Source organism: Phodopus roborovskii, unplaced genomic scaffold (assembly GCF_943737965.1).
Source record: "Phodopus roborovskii unplaced genomic scaffold, PHOROB, whole genome shotgun sequence".
Classification (NCBI taxonomy): Eukaryota; Metazoa; Chordata; class Mammalia; order Rodentia; family Cricetidae; genus Phodopus; species Phodopus roborovskii.
Genome location: NW_026125138.1, coordinates 47,357 through 63,528, shown reverse-complemented (window position 1 = coordinate 63,528; position 16,172 = coordinate 47,357). Strand labels below are relative to the sequence as shown.

The window sequence follows — 16,172 nt, the reverse complement described above, 5'->3', positions numbered from 1 at the left end:
CGGTAACAGCATTAAAGTGTGATTCCTAAAGAATTCATGAGGAAAGGGTAACAGGATTTAAGAGTCTTTGCAGGCATTTAAAATTTTCTGTAAAACTCTTTATTCCAAGACTCACCATCTAAGCATGGTACACAACTATACCGAATACATTGTTCTTTGTGGAGGTGGGGAAACAGAAACGTCCATTTTCATATAATAAAATCTTCTGATTGCTCTTGGTTTTTCTCGTGGAGCACCCTGTCGAAAGGCTTATAGTTGAAAAAGACATCATCGCTTTCAGCTGCTGGCTGGTATTCCCACTCCATGTCACCTAGGAAGCCACTTCCTGAGCCAGAGCCGGAGCCGGAACCAGAACCCTAGCCAGAGCCCGGGCCTGAGCCGGAACCAGAACCCGAGCCGGAGCCTGATCCTGAACCCGAGCCGGAACCGGAGCCGGATCCAGAACCCGAACCGGAGCCAGATCCAGATCCAGATCCAGAACCCGAGCCAGAGCCGGAGCCAGATCCAGAACCCGAGCCAGAGCCGGAGCCAGATCCAGAACCCGAGCCGGAGCCAGAGCCTGATCCGGAACCAGAGCCAGAGCCTGATCCCGAACCGGATCCTGAGCCCGAGGGAGAATCAGAACGAGGACCTAAGCCCATGCCAGAGCCTGAGCAGGAGCCCGAAAGAAAACCCGAGGCAGAGCCAGAGTTGGAGCCTGTTCCAGAATAGTCTTCAGAAACAGAAACGAAATCATTTGGACTCTTCTCACCCTAAAAAACAAAAAAAAAAAAAAAAAAAAAAAAAAAAGAAAGAAAGAAAATAATGTCCAGATCTACTGATAAATAATGTAATTCCAATATTTAAATATAAAGAAATAAGCTATGCCTGAAGTAACACAAGACTGCCACTTTCAGCAGTGAAGGCTGCAGGATCTGAAGCTTAAAGTCATCCTTGGATCCATGGTGAATTGCAGCCAGCATGAGCTATCTGAGCCCTTCCTCAAAAAAATAAAATAAAAATGGGATAAGGGTAGGGAGAATAATGGGGGAGTAGAATGGGAATATGAAAATAAATTTAGGCACCCGGTTGTTCAAAGTCAAGAGATAAAACCAACTTCAATGTTTCAAAACAAAAAGCCAGAATAAAGAGACAACACACTGGTTAAGAGTGATTCCTGCTCTTGCAGAGGACCTGGGTTCAGTTCCCAGCACCACATGGAGGCTCCCAACCACTGTAACTCCAGTTTCAGAATCTGACACCTTCATCCATCTGGCCTCCCCCATCACCAGGCATACATGCAGGCAAGCACTCATACATACGAAATGAAAACAGATAAATCTTGGGCTGGAGAGATGGCTCAGTGGTTAAGAGCACTGACTGATCTTCCAGAGGACAGGACCCACATGGCACCTAACAACCATCTGTAACTCCAAGATCTGACATCCTGTATACACACACACACACACACACACACACACACACACACACACACACACATATGCAGGCAAAAACACCAATACACATAAAATAAAAATAAGTAAATTATTAAAAATAGATGTCTTTAACAGAAAAACAATAAACCAACCCTTCTGTCTCCATGTTTGCTTATATTTAATCTATTCATTCACTGCCCTCACTGATTCTGTATTTACCCAAAGAAGCAGACATAGGTAAACATCCTTCATTGTTCATATCACCAACTACTAAAATCCTGTGTGTGTGTGTGTGTGTTTTTTTTTTTTTTTTAACGATAAAAACTCTTGATAGTTTCTCCTTAAAGACAGGGTACACCATGAAATCATTCTAGACAGATGTCACTGTTTCCTAATTGAAGTTTCCACAGAACTTCTCATGATCTAACATAGTGCTGAAATGAAGATTTGTGTTCTTTCTTTGTTCTTCTGAGATAGGTAGTATGTCATTTTGAAGGCCAAGCAGGTCTCAGGCTCTTGACTCTCTTGCCTCAGCCTTCTACAGGCTATACTTATTTACAAGTGTGTACCTACGTGCCTAGCTCTTTTTAAATGTTTTGTTTTTGTTTTTTTTTAAACAGGGTCTCATTTGTATATCCCAGGCTGGCCCAGAACTCAGAGATCCATCTGCCTCTGCCCCCAAGTGCTAGAAGTAAAGGTGTAAGCCACCACACCAAGAAGAGGTTATTAGTCTTGCCAGAACATAAACATTAAATCTTCTCTCATAAATATAAACTCTTGAGCTAAATGGGGAAGATGCCAGGGCTGAGTTCAGTAGGTTGGTCAGACACACAACTCATCCCAAAGGCCACACAAAAGCCAGAGCAGAGAAATGGTGTCACCCATCCTTGGCAAATCTGGACAGCAATCAGGAAAATGGTAGGGAGTGCAGGGACAGGAAATGTGAAATGTCATCAAATGAACCCAGGAAGCTGCTCAGCCCGATAGATCAGAGAGAGCTGGATGCAGAGGTGGCAGCTACTGGCATACAGATGGGACTGAAAGGTGTGGAGCAGGCAGAGGTCACCTTGAGGGAACACAAAGGCTTGTGACAGGGCAAGGACACAACACATGTTTAAAATGAGCAAAAGAAAAGGTAGCTACTGAAAGCCAATAGCCAGGAGAAGGTAGATGGTAGAAGCCTCCATAAAGGGGCTTTGAAAGAAGTGATGAGTCAATCATTTTTAAAGGCAGTGAGGTGATCAAGTAACCTAAAAATAGAGACACAATCAACAGATGTGTCTCCATAACCAAATACTCTGGGCTGAGGAGAGAAGCAGGGAGTCCAAGTGTATGTGTTGCCGTAGGGGGCAAGCATAAGCATCCCTTCTAGGAAGTGCTGATGTGCCTGCCAATAGGGTGGCACACTCCTTTAATTCCAGCATTCAGAGGCAGAGGAGGGCTATGAGTTCACAGCCAGCCTTGTCTACAGAGTTCTAGGCCAGACATTCTTATATACTGAGATGACACCTTTTGTTAAAAAAATAAATAAAAAATAAAAACAAAAAACTGATATAATGAAGAGCAGAGTGGGGAAGTAGCTATAAATGTACAATGTACAGAGTTGGTGGGGGTCTGTCTAATGTGAAGAAGTCCTAGACTATGTCTACATACTGATGGAAGGAGATGCTGAACTCAGAGAGGCACCTGCAAAATACAAGTCTGAGACAAGGTGGTGGGTATAGGTTACAGGAAAACTCTGAATATTTAACCCAAGGAGAGTTGCTTAAACATGGAGCAGTAGAGAAGGGGAGTCAACCGGAGACAACAAAAGAACCACGGATGACCAATAGGCACCTTCCCACACTAGCCAGCAAGATGGCTCATTACATAAAGGTACCTGCCATCAAACCTGATGACTTACCTTCTCTTCCCTAGACAACAGGATATTCCTGTAAATTGTCCTCCAACCTCCACATATCCCTAGAGGTATGTTCACAAGGTAAGTGAACCTGCCCACACCCACACACACACACACACACACACACACACACGAAAAAAAAAGCAGGCTACCCCTAAATTGTAGATGACTTGAGACAAAGTCTTACTGTGTAGCCCCATCTAGACTTGAATTCATAACCATCCTGCTGAAGTTTAACCATTTTAGAGGAATATAGCCAGCTTTTGGTCCTTACAGTATTTATTTATGTATTATTGTTTCTCTAGAACATCTTGAGGGACAAGTCAATCACAAAGTAAAACTGAATAAACACTGATTAAAGAAAAGATAAAGAAAAAAAGTTAATTTCAGTATCTAATAAATATGTTTCAATTCAGCACAAACAAACAAAAAGTTAGCCCTGGGGAACACACCTTTAATCACAGCACTCAGAAGGAGAAAAACATAGGCTGATCTTTGACTTCAAGCCCAAGGTGATTTACATAGCAAGTTCAGAGCTAGCCAGGGCAGCTCAAAAAAAAAAAAAAAAAAAAAAACAACAAAAGAAAGAAAGAAAGAAAGAGAGAGAGAGAGAGAGAGAGAAAAGTCAGGCTTTGGTAGAGCATGCCTTTAATTCCAGCACTCAGGAGGCAGGCCGATCTCTGTGAGTTCGAGGTCAGCCTGGTCTACAGAGTTAGTTCCAGGACACACTAAAGCTACAGAGAAACCTGTCTGGAAAAACAAACAAACAATAAAACAACAACAAAAAAAAGGGCGACTAGACTTTCATATATAAATATTATATTTGCATAAATAGACTATATTCAATCACTTTCAATAAATGTTGGGAGAATAGTTCTCCCACAAGAAAACTTTACTAACACATAATGAACCCATGTGTTTTGCCACATCTCATGCTTCATTCAGCTCATGTGGCAACCTTTCCCTAATGTGAATTACAAAACCGATGTAGAGAGCCACCAGTGCCACTCCCGAAGATGGCGCCGGTTTCCTGTCCATGAGCCAGCAAGCCTCGGTTGTTTTTCCACCCGAAGGTTGACAATGCACATGTGTGATCCTCGTCATGGGGTGACCGTCACGAGCTTTGCGGGCTGCACCTATCAGTTTAGGACACGACTCCCTAAAGCATATGTAAGCAGTGCCTTTTTCCTCCTTTGGGGTCTTCCCTCAACTTGCTGTGATGAGCCATGCAATAAACATAGCTGCAGAAGAATCCTGTTGTTGAGCATCGTTCTTGCAGGCAAGGCGATAGCGCTCAACAAGTGGGGCCGAACCTGGGAACCTGACATCAACAGCACATGGGGGACCCTTCAGGAGACTGGAGAGGATTCAGAACTGTGGCACAAAGGTAACAAATAAGGTGAGTTCTGATAGTCATGCTACTGTTTGGGCTTGATCCTGCCATTGAAGGGTTGATTATTGTGCGTTTGGTTGCCTGCTTGTTTTTACTGTGTTTGTTTTGTTTTGAGGAAGCACATGATGGGCAGCTAAAAGCAGGCACTAGGCCATTATCAGATTTTCAAGAAAGCATGTCAGAAGCAGAACATGAAGAAAAGATGGGTGCACGTAAAAAGAAAAAACATAATAAAGAGAAAGTGAAAGGGCCCCGCGAGACGGATCCATCTCGCGGAGGAAAGAAAAAACATCTTTATCCTTTAGAGGAATTGGAGGCTTTAGAGCTTTCCAGTCACCCCTCGGAAGAGGAACTATCGCCCTCTGAGGAGGAAGATTTGGAGGAGGAGGCTACACGATACGAACAGATATGGGCCAGGTCCGCGTCTAGTAAGAGCGAAATCAAGAGCAGAGCCCATTAGTCCCTACTGCGCCTCCTCCTTATGCAGAGAAGGAATGTAAATACTCCTTTTGCTCACCTGAAACCAGACATGAGATAACCCGGATGTTTCCTGTGTTCGAGGAAGATGGGAATCGTGCCCATCACCCTCTTGAGCATAAACAGGTTAAAGAATTGGTAGAGTCTGTTCCCACTTATGGTATCAGCGCAAACTACACTCTGTTGCAAATAGAAAGACTGTCCGCAGTGGCCATGACTCCCTCGGACTGGATGTTCGTTGTGAAGGCTTGTCTCACTATGGGACAATACTTAGAATGGAAGGCCATATGGCATGATTTGAGTCAATCACAAGCCCGTGCTAACGCGGCAGCGGGGCAGCCCGCTTGGGCATTTGAAATGCTCACTGGACAAGGACAATGGACAAATAATCAGACAGTGTATCCTTTAGAGGTCTATATTCAGATTAACACATGTGCTGTTAAGGCCTGGAAGGCACTACCTAATAGAGGAAGTATCAGGGAACCTTACAAAAGTTATTCAGGGACCAAATGAACCATTTTCAGACTTTGTAGCGCGTATGATGGAGGCCGCAGGAAGGATTTTTGGAGATCAAGAACAGGCTATGCCCTTAATAGAACAACTAGTTTATGAACAATGCACCAAGGAATGTAGACAAGCCATAACTCCTTGGAAAGGAAAAGGCTTACAAGCTTGGCTTAAGGCTTGTAGAGAAATAGGAGGTTCTTTGACCAATGCAGGGCTGGCGGCCACCATTTTACAAGGACCAAAGAAAGGGCAATATGGCGGACAAGAACAAGACTTGTTTTCAATGTGGCAAAATGGGACATATACAAAAGAATTGTAGGGAGTGCATGTCAGGACCTAAGAGGATGCCAGGAATCTGTCCCCCCCCCCCCCACCGATGTAAAAAAGGCAAACACTGGGCAAATGAATGTAAATCAGTCAAAGACATTAATGGTAAACCGTTGCCTGAGCCAAAAAACGCCCTGTGGGGCCCCCGCCCTCAGGGCCCTCAAATATATGGGGCGACGAGCTCCCCGAGCCTAGAAAGGAGGAAGCCCCACGGAGAGCCACTGCAGGTTCTGCAGGATTGGACCTCCGTGCCACCACTAGAACTGTCTTGACCCCCCCCCCAATGGGTGTACAACCTGTTCCTTCTGATTTTTCAAGCCCTCTGCCAAAAAACACAGTAGGACTATTACTAGGAAGGTCATCTACCACCCTAAAAGGTTTAATTGTCCATCCTGGAGTTATAGATCAAGATTATGAGGGACAACTCAAGATCATGTGCTCATCGCCATGCGGAATTTTTCCCATCTTCGTGGGTGATTGCATAGCACAGTTACTTATTCTTCCTAGTTGTCATGAGGATTTTGGGGCCATTAAACGAAACAGAGGGGCAGAAGGATTTGGCCACTCAGATAAATTTGATTCTGTTTATCTTGCAGTTGATCTTGATACCAGACCAACATTAACATTAAATATAGAAGGAAAGAATTTTCAGGGAATTTTGGACACAGGAGCTGATAAAAGTATCATTGCCACCTCCTGGTGGCCTTCAAAATGGCCAATAACCCAATCAGAACATTCATTGCAGGGACTAGGGTATGAAGCCACTCCTGCTATCAGCTCTAAATCCCTAAGATGGAAGGCACCAGAAGGTCAGTCAGGGTTGTTTGCCCCCTATGTTCTTCCCTTGCCGGTAAATCTATGGGGAAGAGATATTTTAAACGCTTTAGGATTAAAATTAATGAATGAATATTCCATCTCTGCACAAAATATGATGATAAGGGATATATACCAGGGCTAGGGATAGGAAAGCAGTATCAAGGCATTAAAGAACCTGTTCAAGTCATTTCAAAAAATGATTGTGCAGGATTGGGTTTTTCCTAGGGGATGTTGGGGAACGGATGCCCATACCATGGATAACTGAAGCGGCAATATGGGTACCTCAATGGCCACTTTCACAGGAGAAATTAGAGGCCGCTTATCAATTAGTAAAAGAGCAATTAGATTTGGGACATTTGGAAGGATTCAACTCTCCTTGGAATATTCCTATTTTTGTTATCAAGAAGAAATCTGGAAAGTGGAGATTGCTTCATGACCTCAGAGCCATTAATGCACAAATGCAACTGTTTGGCCCAGTCCAACGGGGCCTTCCACTTTTATCAGCTTTACCTAAGCATTGGCAAGTTATTATAATAGATATTAAGGATTGTTTTTTCTCTATTCCATTGTTTGAGCAAGATAGAGCTAGATTTGCCTTCACTTTACCGGCCATTAATCATGAGGGACCAGATGAGAGGTTTCAATGGAAGGTGTTGCCCCAAGACATGGCCAATAGCCCCACCATGTGTCAACTTTATGTACAACAGGCATTAGCACCAGTTAAGGAAAAATATATTTCTCTAAGAATTATTCATTATATGGATGATATTCTTCTTTGTGGGAATAATGAGAAAGCTTGAAAAGGCTTATGCAGATTTGGTAAAATGGTTGGAGAAATATGGTCTGAGCATAGCTAGAGAAAGTACAAAGGTCGGAAGTAGGGCAGTTCTTAGGGGCTGTTGTGTGACCAGAGATTATACAACCTCAAAAGATTAGAAAAGATCATGTTAAAACTTTGAATGATTTTCAAAAATTACTAGGAGATATTAATTGGCTACGGCCTTATTTAAAAATACCCACAGCAGAGTTAAAATCATTGTTTGATGTGCTTGAAGGGGATCCACAATTGACTTCATTAAGAACCCTATCTCCTGCAGCTGCGGAAGCTCTCCATAAGGTGGAGCAGGCAATCGCTGCAGCACAATTAGTTAGAATCTCAGCGCAGGAGCCTTTTGATCTTTGTGTGTTACAGACCGCTTTGCTGCCAACTGCAGTCTTATGGCAAAATGGTCCATTAATTTGGATACACCCTCAAGCTTCCCCAGCAAAAACTATAGAATATTATCCAACTGCTGTTGCAAAAATTGCCCTGAAGGGCTTAAAAACGGCTCTTACCCATTTGGGGGAGTTTCCTACGCAAATTATTACGCCTTATAATATGGAACAAATTCAGACCCTATGTGCTATGAGTGATGATTGGGCAATTCTTGCTTCTACCTTCTTAGGAACTTTTGATAACCATTATCCCAAACATCCTTTATTAACATTTGCTAGAACACATCCTTTGATTTTTCCAAAAATGGTAAGTGCCATGCCTCTCCCTGATGGGGAGATAGTGTATACAGATGGATCAAAAACAGGAATAGGGGCTTATGTACATGGAGTTGTTACCACTCACAGATATGCACCAGACTCCCCACAAATGGTGGAATGTAACATAGTTTTGGAGGTATTAAAGGTGTTTCCTGGACCTTTGAATGTGGTCTCTGACTCTGTTTATGTAGTCAATGCTGTTAAAACCTTAGAATTACCTGGATTAATTAAGCTTTCTAGTACAGTGGCTGAGATGTTTAAGGAGATCCAAAAATGTTTATTAGCAAGACAATATCCTGTTTTCATTACCCACATCCGTGCCCATTCAGGTCTGCCCGGGCCAATGGCACAAGGGAATAATCTGGCAGATTTGGCCACTCGAGCAGTAGCTTTTGCTATTTTAGATCCTATAGAAGCAGCCACTAAATTTCATTCATTATTTCATGTAACATCAGAAACCCTGTGCAAGCGTTTTTCTATTTCCAGAGCATCAGCATGGGAAATAGTCTTGCAATGCAAAAATTGTTCTGAATTTCTTCCAGCACCTCATGTGGGCATTAACCCACGAGGCCTTCAGCCTCTACAAATATGGCAAATGGATGTCACTCGTGTGTCATCTTTTGGAAAAATGAAATATTTACATGTTTCTGTGGATACCTGCTCAGGTATTATCCATGCCTCCCCACTAACAGGGAAAGGCCTCTCATGTCATCCAGCACTTCCTCGAAGCCTGGAGTGCTTGGGGCATGCCTCAAATATTGAAGGCAGATAATGGACCTGCATATACTTCTGAAAAATTTAAGCATTTTTGTCAACAGATGGGTGTCAAACACCTCACTGGTCTACCTTATAATCCATAAGGGCAAGGCATTGTGGAACGCGTCAATCGGACGCTCAAATCTTATCTAATAAAACAAAAAGGGGGAATAGAGGAAATGCCCTCTCTCCCACCAAAAGCTGCCATATCTTTTTCACTCCTTAAATTTTTTAAATTTGGATTTTAATGGTCATTCAGCGGCTGATAGACATGGCCTCTGGCCTATACCTCCAAAAGAACAAGTCAAATGGAAAGATGTGCTCTCAGGTACATGGAAAGGCCCGGATCCTATCTTAATAAGATCCAGGGGAGCTATTTGTGTTTTTCCACAGGATGGAGAAAATCCAATTTGGGTACCAGAGCAATTATCTCGAAGAGTGACAACCATCCCTCAAGAAGATGCTCCTGTGGCTCCTGTGGTTGATGATACTCCTTGTGAATCCTCCGCGAATATCAGCGGAACCCAGATGGGGAATACTGTCGGTGTTTCCTAAACCCATGCCCAGTCATCATGATGCACGAGTATTCCCACGCCTTTTTACAACTAATGAGAGATTAGATTTGCCTTTTCTTCCCTTTGATAATGATTGTTCGCATGCCCAGGAGGATCCCAGTTCCAGTAGAGGCTCCCAATACCTTAACCCTGTTCCACCAAAAACGGGATTTTGGCATCACTGCAGCCCTTGTGACTGCCATATCCCTTGCAGCGACTGGAGCTGCAACTGCTGCTGTGGCCCTGAACCAATCAGCACAGACAGCTTATAGTTTGAATAATTTGTCGTCTGTTATGGCTCAGTCCCTTGATATACAGGCCTCCATTGATTCACAATTAAAAGGAGGATTGATAGTAGTCAATCAGAGAATTGATTTGGTGCAGGAACAAATTGACACACTCTGGCAGCTAGCCCAACTGGGCTGTCAATGGAAATATTCCAGTTTATGTGTCACCAATGTACAATATGAAAATTATACAAGAGATGCAAACCTTTCTAAACAACTTTTTCAGTATCTTTTAGGTGAATGGACAGGAGAATTTGATAGCCTGATGGACTAACTCCGAATGGCCATCGTCCATGTGAATTCCACCTGTGTGGACGCCTCTCTATCAGAAGGATCATTCTCCTGGATCTCCACCGCTTTTTCCCACTTTAAGGAGTGGGCGGGTGTAATGGGGTTTGGCCTGCTGTTATGTGGTGGGGTGGTGCTCCTGCTCTGGTTGGTGTGTAAGCTACGTGCTCAACAGACACATGACAAAGTGGTTATCCTTCAAGCCCTAGCTGCTATGGAGATAGGCTCCTCTCCCACTGTGTGGCTAAGCATGTTAAAAAATGGACATTAATTGTCCAATAGGACAGCCCTTGCACCCTGAGTCTTCTATGACATTGCACCAAGTTAGGGTGTCCATTTTTTTTTTTTTTTTTTTTTTTTTTTTTTTACCAGAAACAGCCCTAACGCTCTGCGGGGTTTTTTCCCATTGTACGCAGACAGGTGCTTCTTTAGTTTAGCCTACTGTAATAAATTCTTCACGCTCAGGTTGTTTGGCTTAGCACTGCACTCCGGGTTGACTCTGGCCATGAGCAGCTCCGAGAAGGGCAAGTCTGGCTGCATATGGGTTGGTGGCCAAGGCCCCGCCTCCAGGGAAAACATGCCGGACAGGTATGGCACTGACTTGGCTGACTACCAGGATTCAGGGTCATTACAATGTCCATCTCGTTACTGGAGATCAGACCACTACCCCTGCCTGTTGCGTTTATAAAACAAAAAAGGGGGAGATGTAGAGAGCCACCGGTGCCACTCCTGAAGATGGTGCCGGTTTCCTGTCCATGAGCCAGCAAGCCTCGGTTGTTTTTCCACCCGAAGGTTGACAATGCACATGCGTGATCCCCGTCATGGGGTGACCGTCACGAGCTTTGCGGGCTGCACCTATCAGTTTAGGACACGACTCCCTAAAGCATATATAAGCAGTGCCTTTTTCCTCCTTTGGGGTCTTCCCTCAACTTGCTGTGATGAGCCATGCAATAAACATAGCTACATAGCTGCAGAAGAATCCTGTTGAGCATCGTTCTTGCAGGCAAGGCGATAGCGCTCGACAAACAGAGCTACCACAGCAGGGGGCTGAAAAGAAACAATCAACACTTCTGTGAGATCAGACACAAATCCACTTACAGAACAGGATTGGTCATTGGAGGGTCGATGTTGTTGGATCCATCTGCGCTTATGCCACACAGAGATGCTATCAGGACTGCATTGTACCCACTGGTACCTGGCTCTCTATGCAGGGTAACCTGTTCAAACAAGGAACCCATGTGAACAGTAAGTATCTCTCACATGGCCTCATCAGAATGATTACATTCTGGTTGGGCAGTGGTGTCAACCACCTTTCCTCCCAACATTTTTGAAGTAGAGCCAAGGAGATCACTGTGAGTTGGAGGCCAGTCTGATCTTAGAGCTAGTTCAAGGATAATTAGGGCTATTACAGGAAGAAACAATAACAAAAAAATTATTACACTTTGTATCTAAAAAGTTAGATTCATTCCATTCCCCCTCCCCTCCCCCAAGATATTCTCTATGTGGCCCTGACTGATCTGCTAAAACTTGCTCTATACACCAGGTAGGCCTCAAACACAGATCCTCCTGCCTCTGCTTCCCAAGTGCTGTGAGTTAAAGGTATGCACCACCACCACCTGACTAATTTAAATGTTTTATACCTACATTGCATTGACTGACTTGGGGGAGGGGAGCATTGCACACTAAAGCACACAACTGAAGGTAAAGAGCAATTCTTAGGAGTCAGTTCTCTCCTCCTACCACATGGCTTTCAGGGATTTAAGTCAGGTCATCAGGCTTGGTGTCATTACCCACTAAGCCATCTTGAAGGCCCCCATTTGGAGATCAGAGCTTCTTGCCACTGCTTTTGGATTTTTTGTTCTGTTTTGTACTTTTAGACAGCATCTCTCACTGTAGCCATGGCTGGCCTGGAAATTCTACATAAACCAGGATAGCACAGACATCTTCCAGCCTCTGCCTCCGGACTTTGCCTCATATATTTGGACTGCAGCTGCACGACACCTCTGAAAGTCATGAGATACATGTGTTGTGATGCACTTTAATGAGGCTGAAGCTGGTGAGAAGTACCACACCACCTTTGGGTAGCTCATCTTCTCCCCACCCAAGGACATGCTAACTCACACGAGTGAAGCTCTAATCACCCAGCAAGGAGGAGCATGCTAAAAGTCCTCCTGCAAAGGAGGGAGAGAAGCTTGACAGCCCAAGATGGAAGAGGAGGAAACACTTCAGAGAATCACTTGTCACAGCATACGCATCAAAGGGTAGTGAATGTTTTGGTAGAAAGTATTTACAGCATAGGAAACATATAATTATGAAGGAGTATGCTGGGAGTATAGGTCAGTCATGGAATAAGAGCTTACTTAGTGTGTGACAGCCCCCCAGGACTGGAGCCAACCCCTGGGATTCTCTCCAGCCCCCCACAGTATCTCCAATTAATTTCTTTTAATTGTATGAGTGTGTGAATATGTGAGTGTGTGTCCTCGATAAGAGCAACAGGCACTTTTAACCGATGAGCCACCTCTTCAGCCCATGTCTTTAACATTTTTTAAAGACTTTATACAGAGTTCTGCCTATGTACGCCTGCACTCGAGAAGAGTAGGCTGTCACCACTTAGTACCACTCTGGTTCTCAGTTAACTGTGTTTCAAATGTGAGTACCACTATAGTACTGAGTTCCTGATTCAAATGAGATGAAAGATTGTAAAGCCAGTCAACACAAGCCTTTGCAGAGGCCCATGTTCAATGCATTTTAATGCCTTCTTCTTCTTCCTCCTCCTCCTCCTCCTCCTTCTACTTCTTCTACTCATTCTCTCCTCCCCCTTCTCCTTCTCCTTCTTGATTTTCCTCTGAGGCATCTAGCTAGCTGTGACTTTGTATCTGGACTGGAAAACAATGCAGTCTGCTGTCCAGCAGAGGGCTATGTCTTCCCACTCACCTGCCTAGACTAGCATGGCTAATAAATACTGTGCTAACTCCAGTGAGGCTGATTGTTTCAGAAGCATAGCTTTTCTTTTTGACTTCTTTTCTTCTTTAGCAGCCATACTTTTTTTAAGTTAAAAAAGCATAAAAACTAAATACATATTTGTTGATCATATTAAAATATGCTCACCATTTAACAGAATCAAGATAAAAGTTAAGGTAGGGTATTTTATACTGTTTTAAACCAAGTCTTACACATTGCGTGTATATTTGAACTCACATGTTTGTCTAGACTCAGCATACTTCAAGTGTTCTGTAGGCACAGGAAGCTGCTGGCTACTAGATGGGACAGGGCAGTCCCCTCTGCGAGTGGATGATGCCATTCATGCTGAGAGAAATATGATCTAAAGAAAGTTCTACTGAAAAGCTAACTAGATTTTGCTTCTGTTACAGGGTTGCGATAAACCTAGGGCTTCAAGCATCCTCTGCCAGGTGCCCTTCCTCTGAGATATATCAGCAGTCCATAAATAAGAGGGCATCTCACTCAACAACCACACCTTTCCATTATCAAAAACAAAACAAAAACTGTAACTGTGGCAGAGAGCAAAACAAACCTCTGAAATAGAAAGATCCCTCCCAGATTTCAGGATATTTGTGAATCGGGAAAGTTTTCTGAAAGCTGGTGCTAATTTCAGGACAAATACTTGCAATTAATATACTAATTCAAACTCTTAGGTCTTATGGGCTGCAGATGGGCTAATCCCCACCATCTCAGAACTTGAAAGCTTGAGTCAACAGAATTACCACACATTCAAGACCCATTTGGGCTACACACACAGGAAATATCAGGCCAACAAGGTCCACATTGCAAGACCTTGATTAAAAACAAAAATTAAGCTAAAAAAAGAAAACACAAACACTAAAAAACAGAAGATGGAAAGAAAAGGAGTTGTGTCTTACTTAAAATCTCACTATTGACAAAATTACACGTGGATACCTAAAAATGTAACAAACTTTCTTGTCTCCCACTTAGGAAAATTCGCCTACTATGGGAAATGTAAAGAAAGAGAACTTGAGGGAAAGGAAAAACAATCAAAATATATATGAAAAAAAAATTTTCACTAAAGGGGAAAAAAGGGAAAAGGGACTCAGGGAGCCCACACACAATGAAACAGCAAATTCTCATACATACATGTGTGGCCATTTCAAGGTTTTAAAGCATATTTATAATTTCGCTTGTTTGGCCAATACCTTGAAAATAAAAATAAATTGCTCTTGCACACAACTAGAAGGACTACTTACAAATACAACCAAAAAGTTATAATCAAATTAAAGGGCAATGAAAGAAGGGTTCCCTAACATCCAAATAGTGCCTTCTTAGTTATTTCCATTTTAAACTAATTGTCCGAACAAACGGTTAACTGCTTAGTCTGTTGCTGCAAGGGAGCAGGCAGATAGCCTAGTGCTGTTTATCTGTCCCTGGGCTCACTCAAAATACGTGTTTAAGAAAACGCTCCCAGATGAACCTCCCTCTTGCCCCTCCCCCTACCTCTAGCGAAAGCAACACGATTTCTGACTTTTGAATTATTTAATCAAAGCGACGTTTTTAAAATAGACCCGGTTCGGTTATCTTGGTCTAAGCTAAAAGCCTCAAACAGTTTATCGGAACCGGTGAGCTTAGGGAGAGCAGGTGGCACCCTCAGGGTGTACCGGCTAAACAGGAGCCAAAGGAGCTCCGATCCAAAGCAGGCTGCGGGCACACAGTTAAACACTATCGTGCGCAGTGGTGCTCCCCATTAAGTGTGGTTAAGTTAAGTGCTCTGATCTTCCTCCCTCCCTAGCTCCCAAGGCATTGCAACATCCCAAAGCGCTAAGTTGTAGAAACCGCTTAGGGAAGGAAGGGGAAGGAAGTGAAACCAAGTGCTTAAATCGCTGTCTGGAGATAAGTGAGAGTCCCCGATCCCACACCCTTTCTCTTTTCCCCAATCCTAGTCTACAAATGCCAAAAGCCTCCACCGGGGTCATGAAATCCCAGACAGAAAGTCCCCACCCACATCCAGCTTAATGAAGAGAAGCGGACTCTATCGAGCTCGGGACGAGGAAGGTGGGAGCAGGTATGGCCAGAGTCCGGAACTGAGGGTCTGGGCACCGGCTGTCCTCGGCTACCTTGGAAGGCGAGGCCGCGGGGCTCCGGGCTGGGCGGGCTGCGGGGGCCCAGCCACGGCCCCCAAAGCCGGTCGAGGAAGGCGGGCAGAGGCTCCGACATGACCAGGACAGTGCGACCGGCCGCAGGTGCTCAGGCCTGGCCGGGACAGGGCAGCGTCAGGCCTCACCGCTCTGCGCTCCTTCCTCGCAGGCTCGGAGCCGCGCTCGCCGTTGGAGTCCCGCCACGCGCACCGAGACCCCGCGGGAGACGGCCGCACAGACCGCCGCGCACTCACCATCGTCGCTGCCGCCGGGTCCCCCACTTCACTAGGCTTTTCCTCAGGAGAACTCCCAGCCTGGACGCCTGCGCCCCGCCGCCCGTCACGTGACCGTGGGCCACCAGCCGCACGTGACCACTCCTTTTCCTCTCCGCCCTCCTCCACTCCGGCCCCGCCCCAGGGAGGCCCGGCCCTGCGGGAAGGCCGTTTAGAGGCGGGGTTTCTTTGCTCCGCCCCTCAGTTGGGAGGCGTGGTCGCTGTGGGTGACGTCGGGTGGGGAGGGATCGGAGAGCGATCTTCCAGTCCTTCAACTCAGGAGCGGTCACAAGATGAGCCTCGCGCTGCGGAACTCCTCCCCCGGCACACCCATTTCTTCTTCCCTAGGAAGTCGGAGGGGCTCCGAAGGAAGCAAGCGTTTGTGCGGGACGCGTGTCCTTGCTGGCTTGCTGCGTTTCCGACCTTCGCACCTTATCTCACCTGAAGCGGTTTCCCGCTTCACCCGCTCTTTTGTTGGAGTTTCCGCCTCAAAGGAGACCAATAAGAAGGAAAACTAATCTTAAGAGCACACCTATTGCAGG

General features: G+C 44.8%; 1 protein-coding gene across 4 annotated transcripts in view; it reads right to left on the bottom strand.

Moving 5' to 3' along the window:
• Positions 1-16,172, bottom strand: part of LOC127226091 (vacuolar protein sorting-associated protein 26A) — a 59,088-nt gene that overhangs the window by 32,224 nt on the left and 10,692 nt on the right. The window contains exon 1 of one of the 4 annotated variants that reach the window (XM_051189956.1): positions 15,613-15,767. The exons of 2 other annotated variants lie outside the window; for them this stretch is intronic. In XM_051189956.1, coding sequence (XP_051045913.1) covers positions 15,613-15,615 — 3 coding nt within the window. In that variant the 5' untranslated portion in view covers positions 15,616-15,767. Of the gene's footprint in view, positions 1-15,337; positions 15,358-15,612; positions 15,768-16,172 lie in introns of those variants that run through there. One more of the 4 variants, XM_051189974.1, reaches the window with a different exon arrangement.